Source organism: Gossypium hirsutum, chromosome D12 (assembly GCF_007990345.1).
Source record: "Gossypium hirsutum isolate 1008001.06 chromosome D12, Gossypium_hirsutum_v2.1, whole genome shotgun sequence".
NCBI lineage: Eukaryota > Viridiplantae > Streptophyta > Magnoliopsida > Malvales > Malvaceae > Gossypium > Gossypium hirsutum.
In genome coordinates, this window is record NC_053448.1 from 53,374,434 (window position 1) to 53,392,180 (window position 17,747).

At 30.3% G+C, this 17,747-nt stretch overlaps 1 protein-coding gene across 1 annotated transcript; it reads right to left on the bottom strand.

Moving 5' to 3' along the window:
- Positions 1-3,392: 3,392 nt before the first annotated feature.
- Positions 3,393-6,072, bottom strand: LOC107946532 (protein Asterix). The gene is made up of 3 exons (XM_016880914.2): positions 5,678-6,072; positions 5,472-5,572; positions 3,393-3,628 (listed from the first exon to the last, which is right to left on the bottom strand). Exons 1-3 carry the CDS (start codon positions 5,834-5,836, stop codon positions 3,565-3,567), a joined length of 324 nt encoding a protein of 107 aa, XP_016736403.1. The 5' UTR covers positions 5,837-6,072; the 3' UTR covers positions 3,393-3,564.
- Between the last annotated feature and the right edge of the window lie 11,675 nt (positions 6,073-17,747).

A 17,747-nucleotide genomic window follows, 5' to 3' on the forward strand; every position in this document is an offset into this window, starting at 1 on the left:
ATGTAGAATTACAGTTTCATACAATCAGTACTTCTCAAATTAATCAATGTTTCTAAAACTTTTGGTATGATTAATTTTTAATAACTTGATTATCAAATCAATATATTAAGTTTTGAATAAATTAGTTTATTTAATAGAAAAAAGAATAATCCTAATATATTATTAATGTTTTATTATTTGTTTAATTCGAAATTTTAGGTGATTGGTAGAGTTATATTACTAAATATTAATAGTATACTAAATTATAAAAATATAATTAAATGTTATACTCACTGTATTAAGCTAATTGTTCATTTAGAGAAATTATTTTATGAGTTTTTTTCATCACTTCATAGTCCCTTTTCAATTATTTAAATAATTTTTTTCATGTCATTAATACATAATTTTGATATTTCTTCTAGTCTAAACCTCTAATCTTAAACTGTTCGGAATTTAGAATTTAGAATTCTAAGTTTAGATTTTAATTTCAGAGTTCAAATTTAAAGTTGGAGGTTAAAGGTTGATAAATTTGTGGTTCTTTTAACCTAAATGTTTGTTTTCGGAAAGAATAAAGCAAGGTTTAGTAAAATGACATTTCGTATCTATGTCCGAAGTTTGTTGCTTGGAACGTCGTTTCTAACTTCATATATCTGCCGGCATTTCTGACTTAAAAATATTGGTTTGGATTTAAATGGATTTTTCTGTTTAGTGAGTCTTTATGGTTAGCTACATCCAACAGCTTCAACAATGAGAATATGAAGTTTACATTAGGAAATTTAGAATTTTCAAATGTTGAAAATTAAAGAAACACGTTTACATATCAGGAAATTTAGAATTTTCAAAACACTCGAAATTGGTGCAAACCATCCCTTTCAAGCCTACAGTTTTTTCTTTTTTTAAATAATTGCAAGTTGCTTCTTGGAAACATCTTTTAATTAAAGGTTAAATATAAAATTAGTATATGAATTTGTCCATTTTTTTTATATTGGTACTTATGTTTTTTTTTCTAGATTAATATTTAAATTTTTTTTCCGTCAATTATATTGATACCCGAACCGTTACTTTTGGAGAAGCAAGAATTGCAAGCTTGAAAATGAGAAAGCCAAAGTTGAATCTGAGTTGGAAATATTGAGGAAAAGATTTGAGGAGTTAGATAAGAGAGTTTCGTGTTTAGAGATTGATTTTAATAATTTATAAGATGAAGATGATTTCAAGAACAATAATGGGATTGTGGGAGAAATTAGGGTTTCTGAAAATGGGAGGTTAAAATCTGTTGAAGCTCATAGGCATGCACCAAATGCAAGTAAAAATTTAACTTTCTTTAACATTTTTATTTTGTTTTTGTGTTTATTTATTAACTGTTGCGTGCTCCCCAAAATGCTTGCTGATCAATTTTACCCTTAAAAAATCAGAAATGAGAGATGAAGATGAAGAAGACAGTGTGGCAACCAGGGTAGGAAAAAGAAAAAGAACAAAGGAAAAAGGGAAGAAAAGGAGGGAAAATGAAAAAGAAAAAGAGGTACAAAAAAGACGACACATGGCGTTACATAAGTGGCCAATTTTGCCACATCAGCAAAAAAGTAATGGTGTTAAGCTCGAGTACTAATATAGTTGATGAAAAAAAAGATTTGAGTATCAATCTGAGATAAAAAAATTATAAATATCAATCTAAAAGAAATAAGCAAGTTCGAGTACCAATTTTATATTTAACTCTTTAATTAATAATAAATAAGAAATGGGTTTCTTGGAAAGATGTTTTAATTAATAGTAACTGATAATAATGCTATATAGACTGGAAATGGGGATAGATCATGCGATAGGATTATAGTATTTAATAATTAATTTTCATTAAATTAGGCAATATAATTTTTTTTATAAAGTTTTTCAAATAATATAACTTTGAAATTAAATTATTTTAATTTTAAGAAATTATGCTTCCAATATTAATAATTAAGTTAGCTCGAAATAAAGGGCAGCGTTATTTTAGTTAATATTTATTATGAAGAACAATGGTTATTTAGAATAGTTGTTACTCAAAATAACTATTGTCTGAGAATAATTATGTTCAGAACAACCATATTCAAAACAGAGTTTTATTTTAGAACAATTATCATTTAGTGTAGCTATCATATGGGAATAGCTAAAATTCAAAACATCTCTTTTTAGAATAGTTATGTTCAAAACAATTGTTATTTGGAACAATTTCTATTTAAAACAGTTGTGTTTTTAAGAAGAGGTATTATTTAGAACAAGCTCTTCCAAGAAAAGCATTGCCACATAACATCTTGTTTAGAACAACTTACGTTTGGAAAAAGCTGAAACAACAGTTATTCAAGAACATTCCTCATCTTATACTTTAAGAGAAATTTCGCGGAAGATGTTTCACATAATACTACTTAACCAAAATAGAAGAAGGGAAAATAAACTTGAAATATAACATAGTTCTTGGGTTATCTTCATTCTTAAGATGTTTGAAAAACTTGATTTTGTGGAAGAAGTACGAAGGTAGTTAAAAGATTTCCTTTTAAACTTTTTTTTCTTATAACATTGAGTATTTTCCCTTTCTTTTGAAAACATAATAAACTCTTCTTCATCAATCACCATTACTATCACCAACAAAAATCATTACTAAAGAAAAATTATTTATGTCATTGTAACTGAAAATTAATTTCATTATTTATATTAATTATTTAATTTTGTAACTCTCATTTTTTGAAATCTATTAATAATAGCATTTCACAACTGAAATAATTGTCAAATACTAAGGTTTTGGCAATCCCATCCCTTTCTCCGATATATGATTAGCAACATTGAAAATTATACTAAAATAATTTTATTTTAATAACTAAGATCATTTTTAAAACTAAAAATTAAATATTATTATTACAGTACATTTAGCTCTATTTAAGTTTTACCTAAATATCATGCTATTTTTTTATACAATCAAAAATTACATTACAATAAAAAAAAAAAGAGATGTCAACATCGAAGACTCGAAAACTGAATCTTGACTTGCCAACATAGAATTTTAACCATTTACTCTTTCTTTTTTAAGTTGTTGACAAAATCATGCTACTTAAAAAGAGCTGCTTCTTTTTTCCAAATGTTCTTTCCCTTCCAAAATCAAAGAAATGCAATTTTAGAAAAACACCCTTATTTTCCTTTCGTTAGTTAATCTTCGCAAAACAAACACTATAAATAAGTTTTGGAAGTTATTTTCTGCCTAGAAAGAGCACCCTTAGCAATGTTATTCGAATTGAATGTGTTGAATACAAGAATGATTAAATTTTTCCAAGTTTGGAAGCTTCTTGGAGGTCATATCCTGATAGGATACAAGTATCAGACATGCATACTTCAAGAAAAAATAGTCAGAATAATATATTACAAAGTAATTCTCATAGCAGATTGTGAGCGGCTCTAAAAGTAGGGATTTTCATTTTTATAAATATAAACCAATTAGTCATATAGAAAATAATTATCCGACAAAATTGTTCTTGAATAAGGTCACAATTTATCTAAACTTCATGATCTGATATCATCGTGCAAAATGAAATTAGAAACTTAACCGCATCATTGGAGTTATCTTTAACTCTGTTTTCCTGGTCGAGCTGGTCCGAAATAGTTTGTAACTAATCCCATGATAGCAAACCTGATTTCAAGACAGAATCGAGTGAGTAACATATACACAACACGGTTGAACCATCATATATATTAAAGTGAGATAGCAAAAATATTCCATACATAACAGGGAAATAAGTGAAAACGCTGCCTAGAATGAGAAACATATTTGATTAGCAAAATCCATCTCCACAAACTTTTAACAAATGGTACAGATAACATCAAGTCGAAAATTTCTCTAAGATCTCTGAGCTAGTTATAAAAGTACTGCAGCAAGAGAAGGAAATTATTAAGGAAAATTGGTGTTATCCATAGAAAAATCTGCCTAAACACGGAACAAGGGAGCAGAAAACTGTGCATAAATTAAGTTGAGAAGCTCTCTAAGAAACTATGATACTCGTGAAAGTTCAAAGAAGGATTATCCAATTCAATTAGAGGTCACACGAGATTTTGAGAGGAACCAACAGAAAAGCCAGTAGAGTTCAAGTGATCTGCAGAACAAAGTAAACCTAACCCTAAATAGAATAATGTATATCATATTAAAAGCAACCAATCCAAGGACAAAAACTGAGTTGAAGAAAATGTCAATTGTTTCGAGGAATTTGGCATGGAACAAAAATGGTCGTCTCAACTAAGTAAACAGGACCCTAGATAAAATAATGTAGCATTTCTTGAAGTCAATCTTAATTAAAAGAAGCAACCAATCCAAGAACAAGAACTGAGTTCAAGAGACGTAAATGTTTCAAGGAAATTGCATGGATCAAAAGGATCTGATCCTAACTAGAATAATGTAACATTACTTGAATGAAGTCCAGATAAAAAGCAACCAATCAATCAACCAGAACTGAGTTAGAAGAATGTCAGTATTTGAAGGAAATCGGCATAGATTACTAATGATCTGCTCAACAAACTAAACCAGACCCCAAAATAAATTACTGTGGGATTACTAGAAGAATGTCCAGATAAACAGCAATCCATCCAACAACAACAACTAAGTTAAAGGAATATCAGCGTTTGGAGGAAATTGGCATAGATCAGAACAGCTACCGTCCTCTTATTGGCATAGATTAGAACGGTTACTGCTCTCTTTCATTTTCTAGACATAACCCATTTTCTTAGTTGGAATGGCAAAAGGTTTTTAGAACTAGATCGGTGGCCGAATCAGTCAAGCCACCAGTTAGATGGTCTGACCGGTCCATCTAATTCAATTAAATAAATCATTAAAAAATTCATAAAACTAAAAATATATTAAAAATCCGGTTTAACCGGTTTTTGCCCAGTCCAACCGGTTCCCGAGTCAACCAGTCCAATGCCCTTCTCCAGACCGGTACCTCAGCCGGTCCAGTCTGGTTGAAACAACCTTGAATGGCAGCATGCAAAATCCTTGAACTATCTCACTTAGTTCTTTTTGCTCAAAATCTATCTCACTTAGTCACTTAGTTCTTTTTGCTCAAAATCTATCTCACTTAGTTACCCGGCATGCTTTTCTTAATGGAAAGTCTTGCCCTATCACCTCAGACTTCATCAATGGATATTTTATGCTTCAAACGATGTTTGTTGAAGTCAACAAACAGTAGCAATTCAAGGATAGTCTAATTCGACAATACGTGCGTTTAGCAGATCAAAATGTAGAAATAACTAAGATTTGCCAATTTAACGAATATAAATTCAGTTGAAATAAAGCAATTTTAAAAATATATATCTTATAATCCAATTATTGTCGGATCCATTAGAACTCCTAAGTAGAAACCCTAAATCTAACCAAAAAAACCAATACTACCATAATTGCCATTGTTAATATTTCGAATACGGACGAAACGGCAATTTTAATAAGAAATTAACAAATAAATGAACGAAAGAGGAAAAGAACTAACATCATAGCCATAGAGATCTGCTTGAGATCGTTCTCAACGTTCTTCATGTTCGCAAGTGATTGGGCGCAGAATATGATCGCTAGCCACGAGCTCAGCTTGTACTGCAAAAATAAATAAGATAAAATTCAGATCTGAAAATTTAAAGAAATTAAACGAGAGAAATCAAATTCAAGAACAGAAGACAAATCGAGAGGTAGAGGAAGAACCCTGAACATGACGCCTGCAATCCCGAAAATCACGGCGATAAAACCGGAATAATCGACAGGGAGATCTTGCGGCGAAACAGGCTGCGCCACGTATGGCTTTGCCGCCGACGGTTGTCTGGGATCGTTGGCCGAAGTTGAATTGTTATTGTGTGATGACATCTCTGATCCGATCTCTCTCAGCTCTCTCTTCTCTGTCTTCTATTTTGATTTCTAGATTTATTCGAATGACTGGTGCGACTTCCGCCAATGAAATAACCTTCTATGCTATTAAAATAAAAGATACAATCATGAATTTACCCGTTACCCCTCAACAACATTTATATTTTTTTAAGCTAAATTTTTAAAGATGATATAGTAATTATGGTGGCATGGCATTTCATGTAGCAGTCTAGAGTATTTTATATTAGACATTGTACTATTTATATTATATGGTAAGTTAATAAATAATTTAAAATTTATATAATTATTCAAAATAAATAAATAAATATAAAAAACTTATAAAAATTCAAAAGAAAATAGGAAATATAGACATAAATTGTCATGCGGGCTACTATGTTTAAAATTTAACATTTTAACCAATGTTTTCGTTAAAAAATATTAATTTAACTCTTTCTAAAACATTAATAGTTAAATTCAACTCTTTTTAAAATATTGAATACTAAATTTAGCTAAAAAAAGCATAAAAGTTATTGACAATAAATGTAAATGTTAACGGCTAAATTTGTTAGTATAACTAAAATAAACTTCGGTAAAGTTTTAGGGTTTTTTATCGAAATAAATTAAAAAAAATTAAATACCGAAATAGGTTGTCAGATAGATTAATTACCGAAATGGTATTTTTTTTAATGGCACCTATCTGACAGGCGCCAATGAATTTTTTATATTAATTTTTTTCTTTTAATAATTTTTTTTTCCTGGATCAGTATATGACCTGAGTATAGATACGAGGCGCGACTAGTTGCGCCTATCTCGAAGGCGCCAATGGTGGAGCCTATTTGACAGGCGCCAATGGTGGAGCCTATCTGACAGGTGCCACTGCTGCTTATTTTTTTCCCTATATATACCCCCGAAAATCAAATGAGCACAGAGTACAAAATTTAGCAGAGGAACGAAAATAAGAAGATAGGGAGAAAAAAAAAAAGAAAGGAAAATAAGAAGAAGGATAAGGTATTTTGGTTTATTTCTTTTTAAATAGAATGTAAAGTCTTGTTTAGGGGTGTTCATTCGGTTAACCGACCGGTTAACCGACCCGAAATTACTATAACCGAATTAACCGACCTTCCAAAAATTTTAACCGTTAACCGAACCGAAATTTTTTCGGTTAATAAGGTCGGTTAACCGAATTAACCGAAAATTATGTATTTTTTATTTTTGGTTAAAAATTACCTGAATTAACCGAATTAACCGAATTACCAAAAAATACCCGAATTACCCGATTTTTTTTATTTTTTATTTTTAAAATTTAAAAAATTTATAAATTATTAAAGTAAATTGAGTTTTAGACTTTAGTAAATTGGGTTGTCTTTTAGTTTTAGTTTTATTGGATTGGGTAATTGGGTAAACTTTAGTTTTAGTTTTATTGGGTTGGGTAATTGAGTTTGGGCTGGGTTGGATAATTTTATTTATTAATTTTTTCGGTTAACCGACCGGTTTCGAACCGAATTAACCGTTAACCGAAAAATCATAAAAAAATTAACCGACCCCCGACCGAAAAAATTCGGTTAACCGACCGATTAACCGAATTTGGTCGGTTAACCGAATTTTTTCGGTTTTACCCGAATTATGCACACCCCTAGTCTTGTTAGTAATTTTATTATTTGAAAGTTATTTTGTTAGGTTATTAATTTTGTTAGCTTTTGAATGAAAAATTTTGCATTAAAAATTTTATGTAATTTTTTTGCATTTCAAAACTGTTTTAAGAATTTTGAAATATTTTTAACAGATCTAGTATTGAATATGGAGAATCAGTTTTTTGTATGCGTTTATTTCGATGGAGAAATTTTGACAACAACCATGGAATGTATATTTGAATGTTGCAAACAAGTAGCAATGAGATTTAATAGAAATACCTCGTTTGATTATATGAAGGAAAAAATTAGTGAAAAAATTTATAGACGTTGTGGGAGAAGGATATCAAAACTTTTCTACAAGTTTCCAGTTTCGACGGATCCAATAAAATTTACCGAAATGGAACTTGTAGACGATGAAGACGTGGAGACAATGGTCGCTCTTTATTGTGGGACTCGAAGCAACTAAAATGCACCGATTCAGTTATTTGTTGAGTTAGCTAGTGTGGAGGCAACTAAAGATCCCACTCCATTAGGTGAAGAAGATGGAGTTCAAGAGCCGTGTATGGTGGTTCCGGTATCGTATGTTGATAGTTAATCAACTATACACGGGATCGATATTGATTTTAATGCTGCACCCGAGACTGATGTGGTTGGTGATGATGTATACTATAGTAGTGATCCTGTTGATCACAAAGTTGATAGTGAGAGTGATCCCGATGTGGACGAGGTCTCGGATGATATTGACGACGAAGGCGTGAATGAGGATGGAAACATTAACGCGTCTTCAGTCGGAAACCAGATTCGTGGTATTGTGATGTATACTTTTAATAAAATGATTTTTAATTTTTTTATAAACTTATATGTTAAACTCACCAAATACTAAACTAAACACAATAATTTATAACTTAATCCTAAATTACTAATAAATTAATTTTAAAATAATTACAAACATAAATTTATAACATAATCCTAAATTACTAACAAATTAATTTTAAAATAATTATAAAAAGCAAAAAAAATTACAATATTTATACAAAATACTAATCCAAAACTATAAACACGAAACATAAATAATTTATAATTAATAATTAATAACAAAAAAAATCACAATATCTTAATTAAACTCTTTAAATTATAAACAAAATTATTTACTAAAATAATACATTACCTTTTTCTTCTTCTTCTCTTCTTCTTCTTCTCTTCTTCTCCTTTCTCTCTTTTCTTTCTCTCTCCCGTTGATACAAGGGGTTTGGGGACCATACTTATAGGCCACAAATTTGTAATTTTTTCCCATTGAAGGGACAACACCATGGTGGTGTTGCAGCAGCAGTGCAGCTGCCAGCAAGAGGGAGGGTCATTGGCGCCTACCTCTCAGGCGCAATTAGTGGCGCCTATCTGACAGACGCCACCTGAAAACTCATTTATTTTGACCCGTTGATCGTATTTTTACCCATATTTATATTTAAAAATTTTTAATAAAAAAAATAATAATATTTTATTTAAACCAAAAATAATAATATAAAAAATTCATTGGCGCCTGTCAGATAGGCGCCGTTAAAAAAAACATACAATTTCAGTAATTAATCTATCTGATAACCTATTTCGATAGTTAATTTTTTTTTAATTTATTTCGGTGAAAAACCCAAAGTTTTATCTATTTAGCAAATTACAAGTTCATTAAAAACCCATTAATAAGCATTACCAAATTTTAAAATTAATGTATTTTAAATAATAATATACTATTAAAAGAAATAAATTAAAAATATTGAGGGTAAAACTGTAAAAAAATTGCATTACACAATGCGTAAATGTTGAAGGCTAAGTTTTTTTTGAAACAATACTAAATTGACATAATTTATAGATATTGAGGGTTAAAATTATTATTTCAATTTTAAAAGCTACCACAATTAGCCAATTGATAACCAAAAAAGATAAATTAAATAGTTAGGTGACCCTGTAATAACTTTTTGTAGTTGAGTGACAAAAAAAAATATTAACAATTAGATAACTACTAGTGTAATTTATCCAAACATTAAAACAGGGACATGTTAGGTGCAGGATAGAAACGCCAAAGCCTAAATCACATTACTCACATTCAATATTTTATTAGAAATCCTATCATACGTGTATGTGTGTGGAAACCACAAATATAAAACACAAATATGTGTTGGAAAGTGACATAAAATGAATAATTACTTATATGGCTTGAAACTAAGTAATAAGAATTACACATTAAATATGTATGATATTAAAATTTAAAAAATTAGATTAAATTGTTTAACATTGTGTTGTCATCAATATTGAGTTATCTTCTGACACCAACTCAATCAAATACATTATTAATATTAGAAATTCTATCACATGCTTATGCATGTGGAAACTACAAATTTAGAAACAGATGTATGTTTAAAAATAAAATACAATATGGTTTGGAATTAATTAATTAATAACATATGAAATATACACGGTATTAAAATAAAAAATTAAATTAAATTAAATTAAATTGTGAGTAAAACAAAATTTAAACACATAAATACATTAGATTAACAATACTAATTAAATGCACTATATTTGTTTATCAAGGTGTTGTCTTCAGTTGTAAGTTGGTGTTGAATTAATTTCTGACACCAACTCAATTAACAACATTATTAATATATATACAAGTGATGGAAATAATAAATTGTACATATTGAAATAAAAATGCATAAAAAACATAATAAAGTAAAGTTATAATTGAGTGGTAAATTTAAAGTTTTACTAATGCAATTGATCTGAGTTCAAATATCATCGTATTCATAGCATCAACTTAGTTAGAAATTTTATTAATACTATAAACATATACTATCAATGGAAGTATAAGTGAGAAATTAAAAGTTTTACTAATACAACAAGTTCAAGTTCAAATTCAAATCTTTACATATGTATATTTTTATTGATTTTTTAATTTTAAAAAAACTAAAATACCCTCAAACAATATAACTTATATTAATTTTCCTAACCAAGTTGAGGACCCGATTGAAAGTAATACAACTCAATTAGAAGCTTAAATAACAATTTATATTTATATAAAATATCAAAATATTCATATATTTGCATTATATTTTTATTATTTATTCATATTATTTTATATTTCAACGCAATAATATTACTTACTATGTGTTCATATTGCATTTTTATTTATATTATTTTAAATCTATTTTTAGTATAATAAGAATATTTTTCATATTCATTTAATGATTCATAAAAATTATTTCTTTCAAATTCATAATTGTTTTTTTCAATAATATTATCACCAAAATTATAAATCTAATTTCTGTACCTGAAAATACAATATCACATGTTGGTATTAATTTAAATCCATTCTATTTTTTTATTATTTCGTACTGCAACTCGAATTCTTCCCCCAATGCCACCATCATTTATGTGAGAATGCGACCGGGTAGCATATTTGTAAATAAAAAAAACCTACACCCTTACTGCCTGTTTGGTTCGATGTAATGCATATAGCATTACGCGCCGAATTGGTGGGCCCTACCTATTACAGCATTTGGTTCGCTGGTTTGTCCATTACGTGCCTAATCCATTACGTGCGTATTCCTCAGTCCTCCCCGATTTGTATTCCCTGCCCAAAGTTCAGAATAGCTTCCGTTTAGCATTCTTGAAATTTCTATGCCCTGTTTTGCCCTCATCTTCCAAGCCGAAATCCACATCCAGATCTCTCCCTCCCAACATCAAAGAAGCTGCCAGGTGAGTGACCTCCACCGCTCCCCTTTCACTTTCATTTGTGATTGTTTTGTCGAACCAAACTCTCACATTCTGTTCTTGAAATGCAGTGAGTAGGGAAGTCCAAAAACAGACTTCTGTTCTTCAAATTTCAACAAGTATCTCCAAAGAAACCCAGAAGAAAACCTTTCCAATTCAATAGGTAAATATTGTCTGCCCTAAAATTTTTCTGTGAACGTGTTTTCCCTTTTATGTCTATGATGAGAGATTCATCAAATTAGTTGAATCTCTATTTACAATCGTTTAAAATTGGCATCTAAGGTTTCTGAAAACTAAAAAATTCGACCAAAGTCACTCCCTTTGTAGCGTTCTGCCCTTCTCTGCTGGAGTTGGTGAGTCGAGTTGCGGCCTTTAAAAAGAAAAACATTATTGCCCTTTTCACACACGAACACCACCCAATTATCACACTTCTTTTCTTCATCACAATTGATTTCCCCTTTCAATTGAGCTCCACACCGTCTTTCCCCCTTTCATGGATTCCTCTTTGGTTTTCGTTTTCCCTTCAGCTTTATCAAACTTTCGTTTCCCCCTTCAATCGGCACCGCTTTCTGCCTCCTCAGTTTTATCAAACTAAATTAGCAATGGTTTATTTGTGTAAAGTTAACAGCCATGTCAGCCGACCATTAGCAGTTTATGGTTTTGGACTTAAGAAAAAAGAAACGTTGTAACATTTTAAGATAGGGTAAGCGTTTCTCGTTATTAGAGTCTTCTCTTTGTTTTCTTTCTCTTTAAGTGATTACATGATGAGAAGAATCTCTTCTTTTTTTTTCGTTGGTTTAGTTTCTTGTTTCAATTTTTCTTTTAGCTAGTTTTCGTGTTTGATTGATGAGAAAGAGGGAAAAATGTTGAGAAAGTAGCTTTTTTGAGATGGAAGCATGTTCAATTTTCCATATTTTGTCTTAATTGTTAGGTTTCGTCTCCTCAAAAGTGAAGGAAATGATAAGAAAAATTTTCAAACTAAGCTTACTTTGACTTTGAGCTGCTTGAGCTTTTAGCAGATTCGTTAAAGTTTATTTTCTTGTGTTATGCTTGAATTCTAGCTTTCTTTTCAGTGTTTTCTGTTTGTTTTCAAAGAAAACGGAGGAAAAAACGATGAGAAATGTATGTTTACTAATTTCCAACTCCATGCTTGTCAAAGTGGAAATATTTCCTTTATTTTAAATAAAATTTGACCTTTTTTTTAAATAGATTTTTTATCCTTAAAATTTAGTTATTTTCCATTTGGTTTCTGAGAAAGTTAATGAGCCAAGTTTTTTTCTCTATCAAAGTCTAGTTTGTGTGGTTTCTCTATCAAGTTTTTAATAGACTGTTTAGTTTGTGTGGTTTCTATAGGTGAACTTAATTCTTTCATAAGAAGATGCTTAGATTGTTCTTTTTTAGTTTTTAGATGCAACAATTGGATTCTGTTGCTTCCTTATGTCTATGTATATGTGCATGTAGTTGATGATAAATATTTTCTGGCATACTGATTTCTACACTTAGAGGGTATAATATATTTTGGTTATAGGTCTTCGGTGGTTTGAAATGTTATAGGAATCTTCTTCCTTTCATGGTCTATTTGCATTTTAATTTGAAGTGAGACAAAAAGAACTTGTCCTTTAGTGCTGCAAATGACCACTGCTTAAATTATTAACTTTGATTAGGCTGTTTTCTGCTCTCTAATTATGAACTATGTGCCAATTTAGAGATCTGAAAACCCTTTGTTTCTTATAATCATTTGGTGTGTATGAAAGGAATATTGAAATATTTTATAAAGTATACTCCATCATGTGGCCTGTGCTTTGTATTCAAACTGGCCTTTTGTGATTCTTTCTGCAACATTGGTTAGGAATAAATTATTTCATCATCTTGTTCCTTAAGCCGCCATCAAAGGCCTTAAATCTATTTGAGACCCACACTCCTCCACGTATGGCTCTACTTGATGTTTTTCATTCATTTCTGTCAACACTATTATTTTCAAAATTATTTATACTTATTTTTTTTACATCATCATTGTCGGTCACTTCTTACTGTTGGTAGGCAAAAACCATTAACTTCACCTAGTTGATAATTATTTATAATTATTTAACTTCGTTTCTAATGCTAGAAATACATCTCTTGGCATTTATTTTTGTCATTGATATTAGTTGCAGGTTTTTGTTATTGGTATTAGCTGTAGTATTTTACGGAACCTATAGATATAGACCTCATATTGTTGAATGAATTGCATGCTTATGCCCTTATTATTTGTTCTTTCTTTTCTTTTGCTCGTTCTTTTGCTTAAAATGCGGCTGTCTGTCACTAGGCTGATTGACTGTGATTGACTGTGATTCCTTTGTAGGTATTGGACTGTTACCTACCGATTTGCTCGAGACATAAATCGTTGGCAAGCTAAAGCTCTAATTGCATTTCAAGAGGTATTTTATAGTTGCAATTCCAGTAAATTGGACTGTTTTTTATGGTTTACTCCATAGTAATGTTTTTATAGTTATATTGTGCAAGTGGTGATGTAAAAAGTTGACTTTTATTGGTATTGAAAATTTTGAATTTGGGATCAAATTACATTTCAATAATGGACTTTATAGGATAATTTATTGGTATAGGATAATTTTTATTGGTATTTTTATATATAGTCACTAATTTACGAATTTTTAATTAAATTTAAATAATATGACCATTAATTAACTTATCAATATTTATACGTTTTAATTTCTATTTCAATTTAAATAATGTATTTAACTTTTAAAAGCAGTGATAAATTTAAGAACACCTTTTTTAAACGGCTTTATAATTTATACTACTTTATTAAGTAAAATTGGAAGTTGAATTGTTGAATTGTTGAATATAAGAAAATTGGGAAAATATAACTTGCTGAATGCTATTGAAATAATTTAAAAGGGAAAGGGATTTACATTACAATTTCCCCTCCCACTGCTTACTTTCTTGATGATAGAGTGTTTGGAAATTTTTTATAACATAAATATTTTAATAATTTAATGTTTTAAATATGTTTGATAACCTACAATGAAAACTGTTAGATAAAATTTTCTTTTAAAAAATGTGGAAAATTTATCATTTAATAGAGAGTAAATTCCATTTCTTTATTATATTTCATTTAAGATTATATTATATTATCAAATAATCTAATTATATTCAGTATGTAGTTTTAATTAATATACTAAACAAAATTTATAACTTAAATTATAACTTTTTTCTGAAAATCTAATTGCGTTAATTAATCCATAATTTTAAACTATTACCAACTTAAAGGTGAATCCGTTAAAATCGTAATTAAATGAAGGGGTTGAATGCTTGAAAGTGCTTCTAAAAATTATGATCGAAAGAAAAACAAATATTCATTGTTATTATGATTGATAGTGCTTCTAAAAATTCTTTAAAGAAAAATGTGATTTGTTAATGTTAAATTTGTAACATTGTTGTCAAAAAATACGGTTAAGATTCTAAACTAGTATTGTTCATTTTTCTTTGATAGTGTGATATTGCTTCCTATTGAAGCGGCTTGTTTGATTGCTTCCTCCACCCACAGTTGAGCGTCTTCTTTTCACGCAATCACTGTAAGTTCTTTGGCAATAAAATTATTTAATTTTAGTTTACTGTTATTAAAATTATGATTGGAGAAATGTGACCCTTTTAAATAAATTTGACAATATGGAACACATTAATATCTTGCAGTAATGGCTCGTCTGCCTTTAATTGCACAAACTGTGAGGCGTAAAAGAATTGGAATTGCAGTGACAATATGGTTGGAAATTTGTAACATTGTCAGTTGGTTTATACTTATATTAGGTGCCATCGATAGCCTTCATACTTATAGACTAAGGATTAGGTCCTATATTTTAGATTTTTATGCACAACGGAATTATGTGAAAAGGCTTGTACATGCTAGTGACGAGACCTGTATTGAACAAGTTAGGATGAATAGATTTGCCTTTTTCAAACTATGTGAGATGTTACAAACGTTAAGGGGATTGAAGTCGTCAAGGCACATGCTTGTTGATGAGCAAGTTGCAATGTTTTTACATATCATTTCCCATCACCTTAAAAATCGAGTTATCAAGCATCACTTCAATAGGTCCGGGAAAACTGTCAGCAGATCATTTCATAGTGTTTTAAATGCTGTCATACGCTTACAAGATGTGTTATTTTAAAAGCCAGAGCCAATTAAAGCAGATTCTTTAGACACAAGGTGGAAATGGTTTAAGATATTGGAATAAATTTTATATATAGCTTGTACATAATTTAGTTTATTTAGATTTAAATTTAGTATCCTAACTTAAGGTTTTATAACATGTGATATAGAATTGCTTAGGTGCTCTTGATGGAACCCACATCAAGATTAGGGTTCTAGCAGTTGATAAACCTAGATATCGAACGCGAAAAGGTGACATAACAACAATTATGCTAGGTTTTTGTACACCTGAAATGCAATTTGTTTATGTTCTTCCTGGTTGGGAAGGTTCTGTTGCTGATGGACGAGTTCTTCGAGATGCCATTAGTAGGAGGCATGGACTAAAAGTTCCTCACGGTAAAGTGGATAGTTAGAGGACTTTGAATTATTCATTAAGATCAAACTTTTTTGGGGAATTAATAATTAAGAAATTTTTTTATAGGTTGTTATTATCTAGTTGATGCTGGATACACAAATTGTGAGGGATTTCTTACATCCTTTAGAGGACAACGATATCATTTGAATGATTGGCGTCAGGGTTATTAGCCAAGTACTCCGTAAGAATTTTTTAATATGAAACATGCCTCAGCACGTAATGTTATTGAAAGATGCTTTGGGTTATTAAAAATGAGATAGGGAATACTTAGGAGTTCATCATTCTATCCTGTAAGGGTGCACAATAGGATCATTATTGCATGTTGTTTGCTCTACAATTTTATTCGAACCCATATGAGTATTGATCCTATTGAAGCGGAGGTGGGAGAAGGATTACCTAGTAATGTTTTAGATGACGATGAACCGAATGTCGTCAATATTTGTCCATCGGATGCTTGGGCTACTTGGAGGATGAAACTAGCCAATCAAATGTTCGATGAATGGCAAACATCTAGACATTATTAAGGTTTAAGGAGAAAATTAGTTTGAGTTCATTTGTTTATGTTATTTTATGTATATAGTTTGTGAAACTTTGGTGGTGTTTTTGTGTTTATTGTATTGTACTAAACTTGTTGAATTATAATTTGATTTCTTTTCATTCATCATGTGTTATAATTTTATTCTTTATGAGTTTTTTATTCATGATATTGAACTCAATTTTAATTTTATAAAGTGTTCACATTATGATTCATGATATTAAAGTTAATTTTAATTTGTTTTTTTTTCTTAAGATAATTATGTCAGGTGTTCCAGAATCAATTGTTCCTTCGCAATCATCTCGAGGAACCAAAAGGAAATGGGTTTCAGAAGAAGATGCAGCACTGGTTTCCTGCATGATAGACTTGCACAATATGGGGACATTTAACGCTGATACGGGATTCAAAGCCGGTTACTTAAACGAGTTAGAAAAAATGTTAGAGAAGGCTTTACCTAATGCGATGTTGAAGGCAAGACCTAATATCGAATCAAGGATTAGGTTACTGAAAAGAGATTGGTCAATAGTGTATGACATGCTTAATGGCCAAAACAATAGCGGTTTTGGTTGGGACGACCATAGGCAAGTCATTGTTGCTGAAGATGCGATTTGGGACTCTTATTTAAAGGTAAGAATGGTTCAACTCTTTATTATCCTATTCTTGCCAAATTTATAACTAATATGATTTCCTCGTTTTTATAGTCATAAAGAAGCCGGTCAGTTCAAACATCGTAGTTTCCCTTACTATGACCAACTTACTGCCATATACACAAAAGATCGAGCGACTGGGAAAGACGCTCAAACAGCCGCTGACGTTCTTGAAGAAATAAATGCTGAGGATGTACCTTCTGCAGAAATTAATGAAGACAGAAACGAATACTATGATTGCGATGCTAATGTCTCTTTCGATGACATGGATGTTTCTGCCACGGAGCCGCAAACAGACAAAAACCAAAGGAGTTCCTCATCTTCAAAGAGGAAAAAAAAGAATTCTGATACAACTGGTCATTTTTCTTCTTCAGTTAATGATGCTGCCACTTTATTGGCTGAAAACATGCGGGCAATTGGCGAACAAATCAGTAGGAGTATTGCCTCCGATGTGGTAGTTCACCAGGGCGTCCAACAAAAAGCAGCAAATTTATATCCAACCTTCTGTGAAATAGAAGGTTTAACTGTGGATGAACGGTTTCAAGCATTGAGTAAAATTCCGAATCATCTAACTCAAATGGTAGTTTTCTTTAGTTTACCTTCTGATGTACGGTTAGAATGGGTCAGAAGATTTCTTGCTGACCATTAAAATTTATGATTTTGTTGATGACATTTTCGTAACTTTTTCTATTTGTAATATTTGGGATGGTATGTCATATACAATGTTCTAACTTTTTGATGTGGCAAAACTGTATAACATATAGATTGTGA

Excerpts from the sequence above, each read along its gene's own strand:
- LOC107946532 (XM_016880914.2), bottom strand. The coding sequence starts at position 5,836 with ATGTCATCACACAATAACAATTCAACTTCGGCCAACGATCCCAGACAA. Across the intron at positions 5,573-5,677 it reads TTGCAGGCGTCATGTTCAGG|TACAAGCTGAGCTCGTGGCT; the intron begins GTTCTTCCTCTA and ends TTATTTTTGCAG. Across the intron at positions 3,629-5,471 it reads CAGATCTCTATGGCTATGAT|GTTTGCTATCATGGGATTAG; the intron begins GTTAGTTCTTTT and ends TCTTGAAATCAG.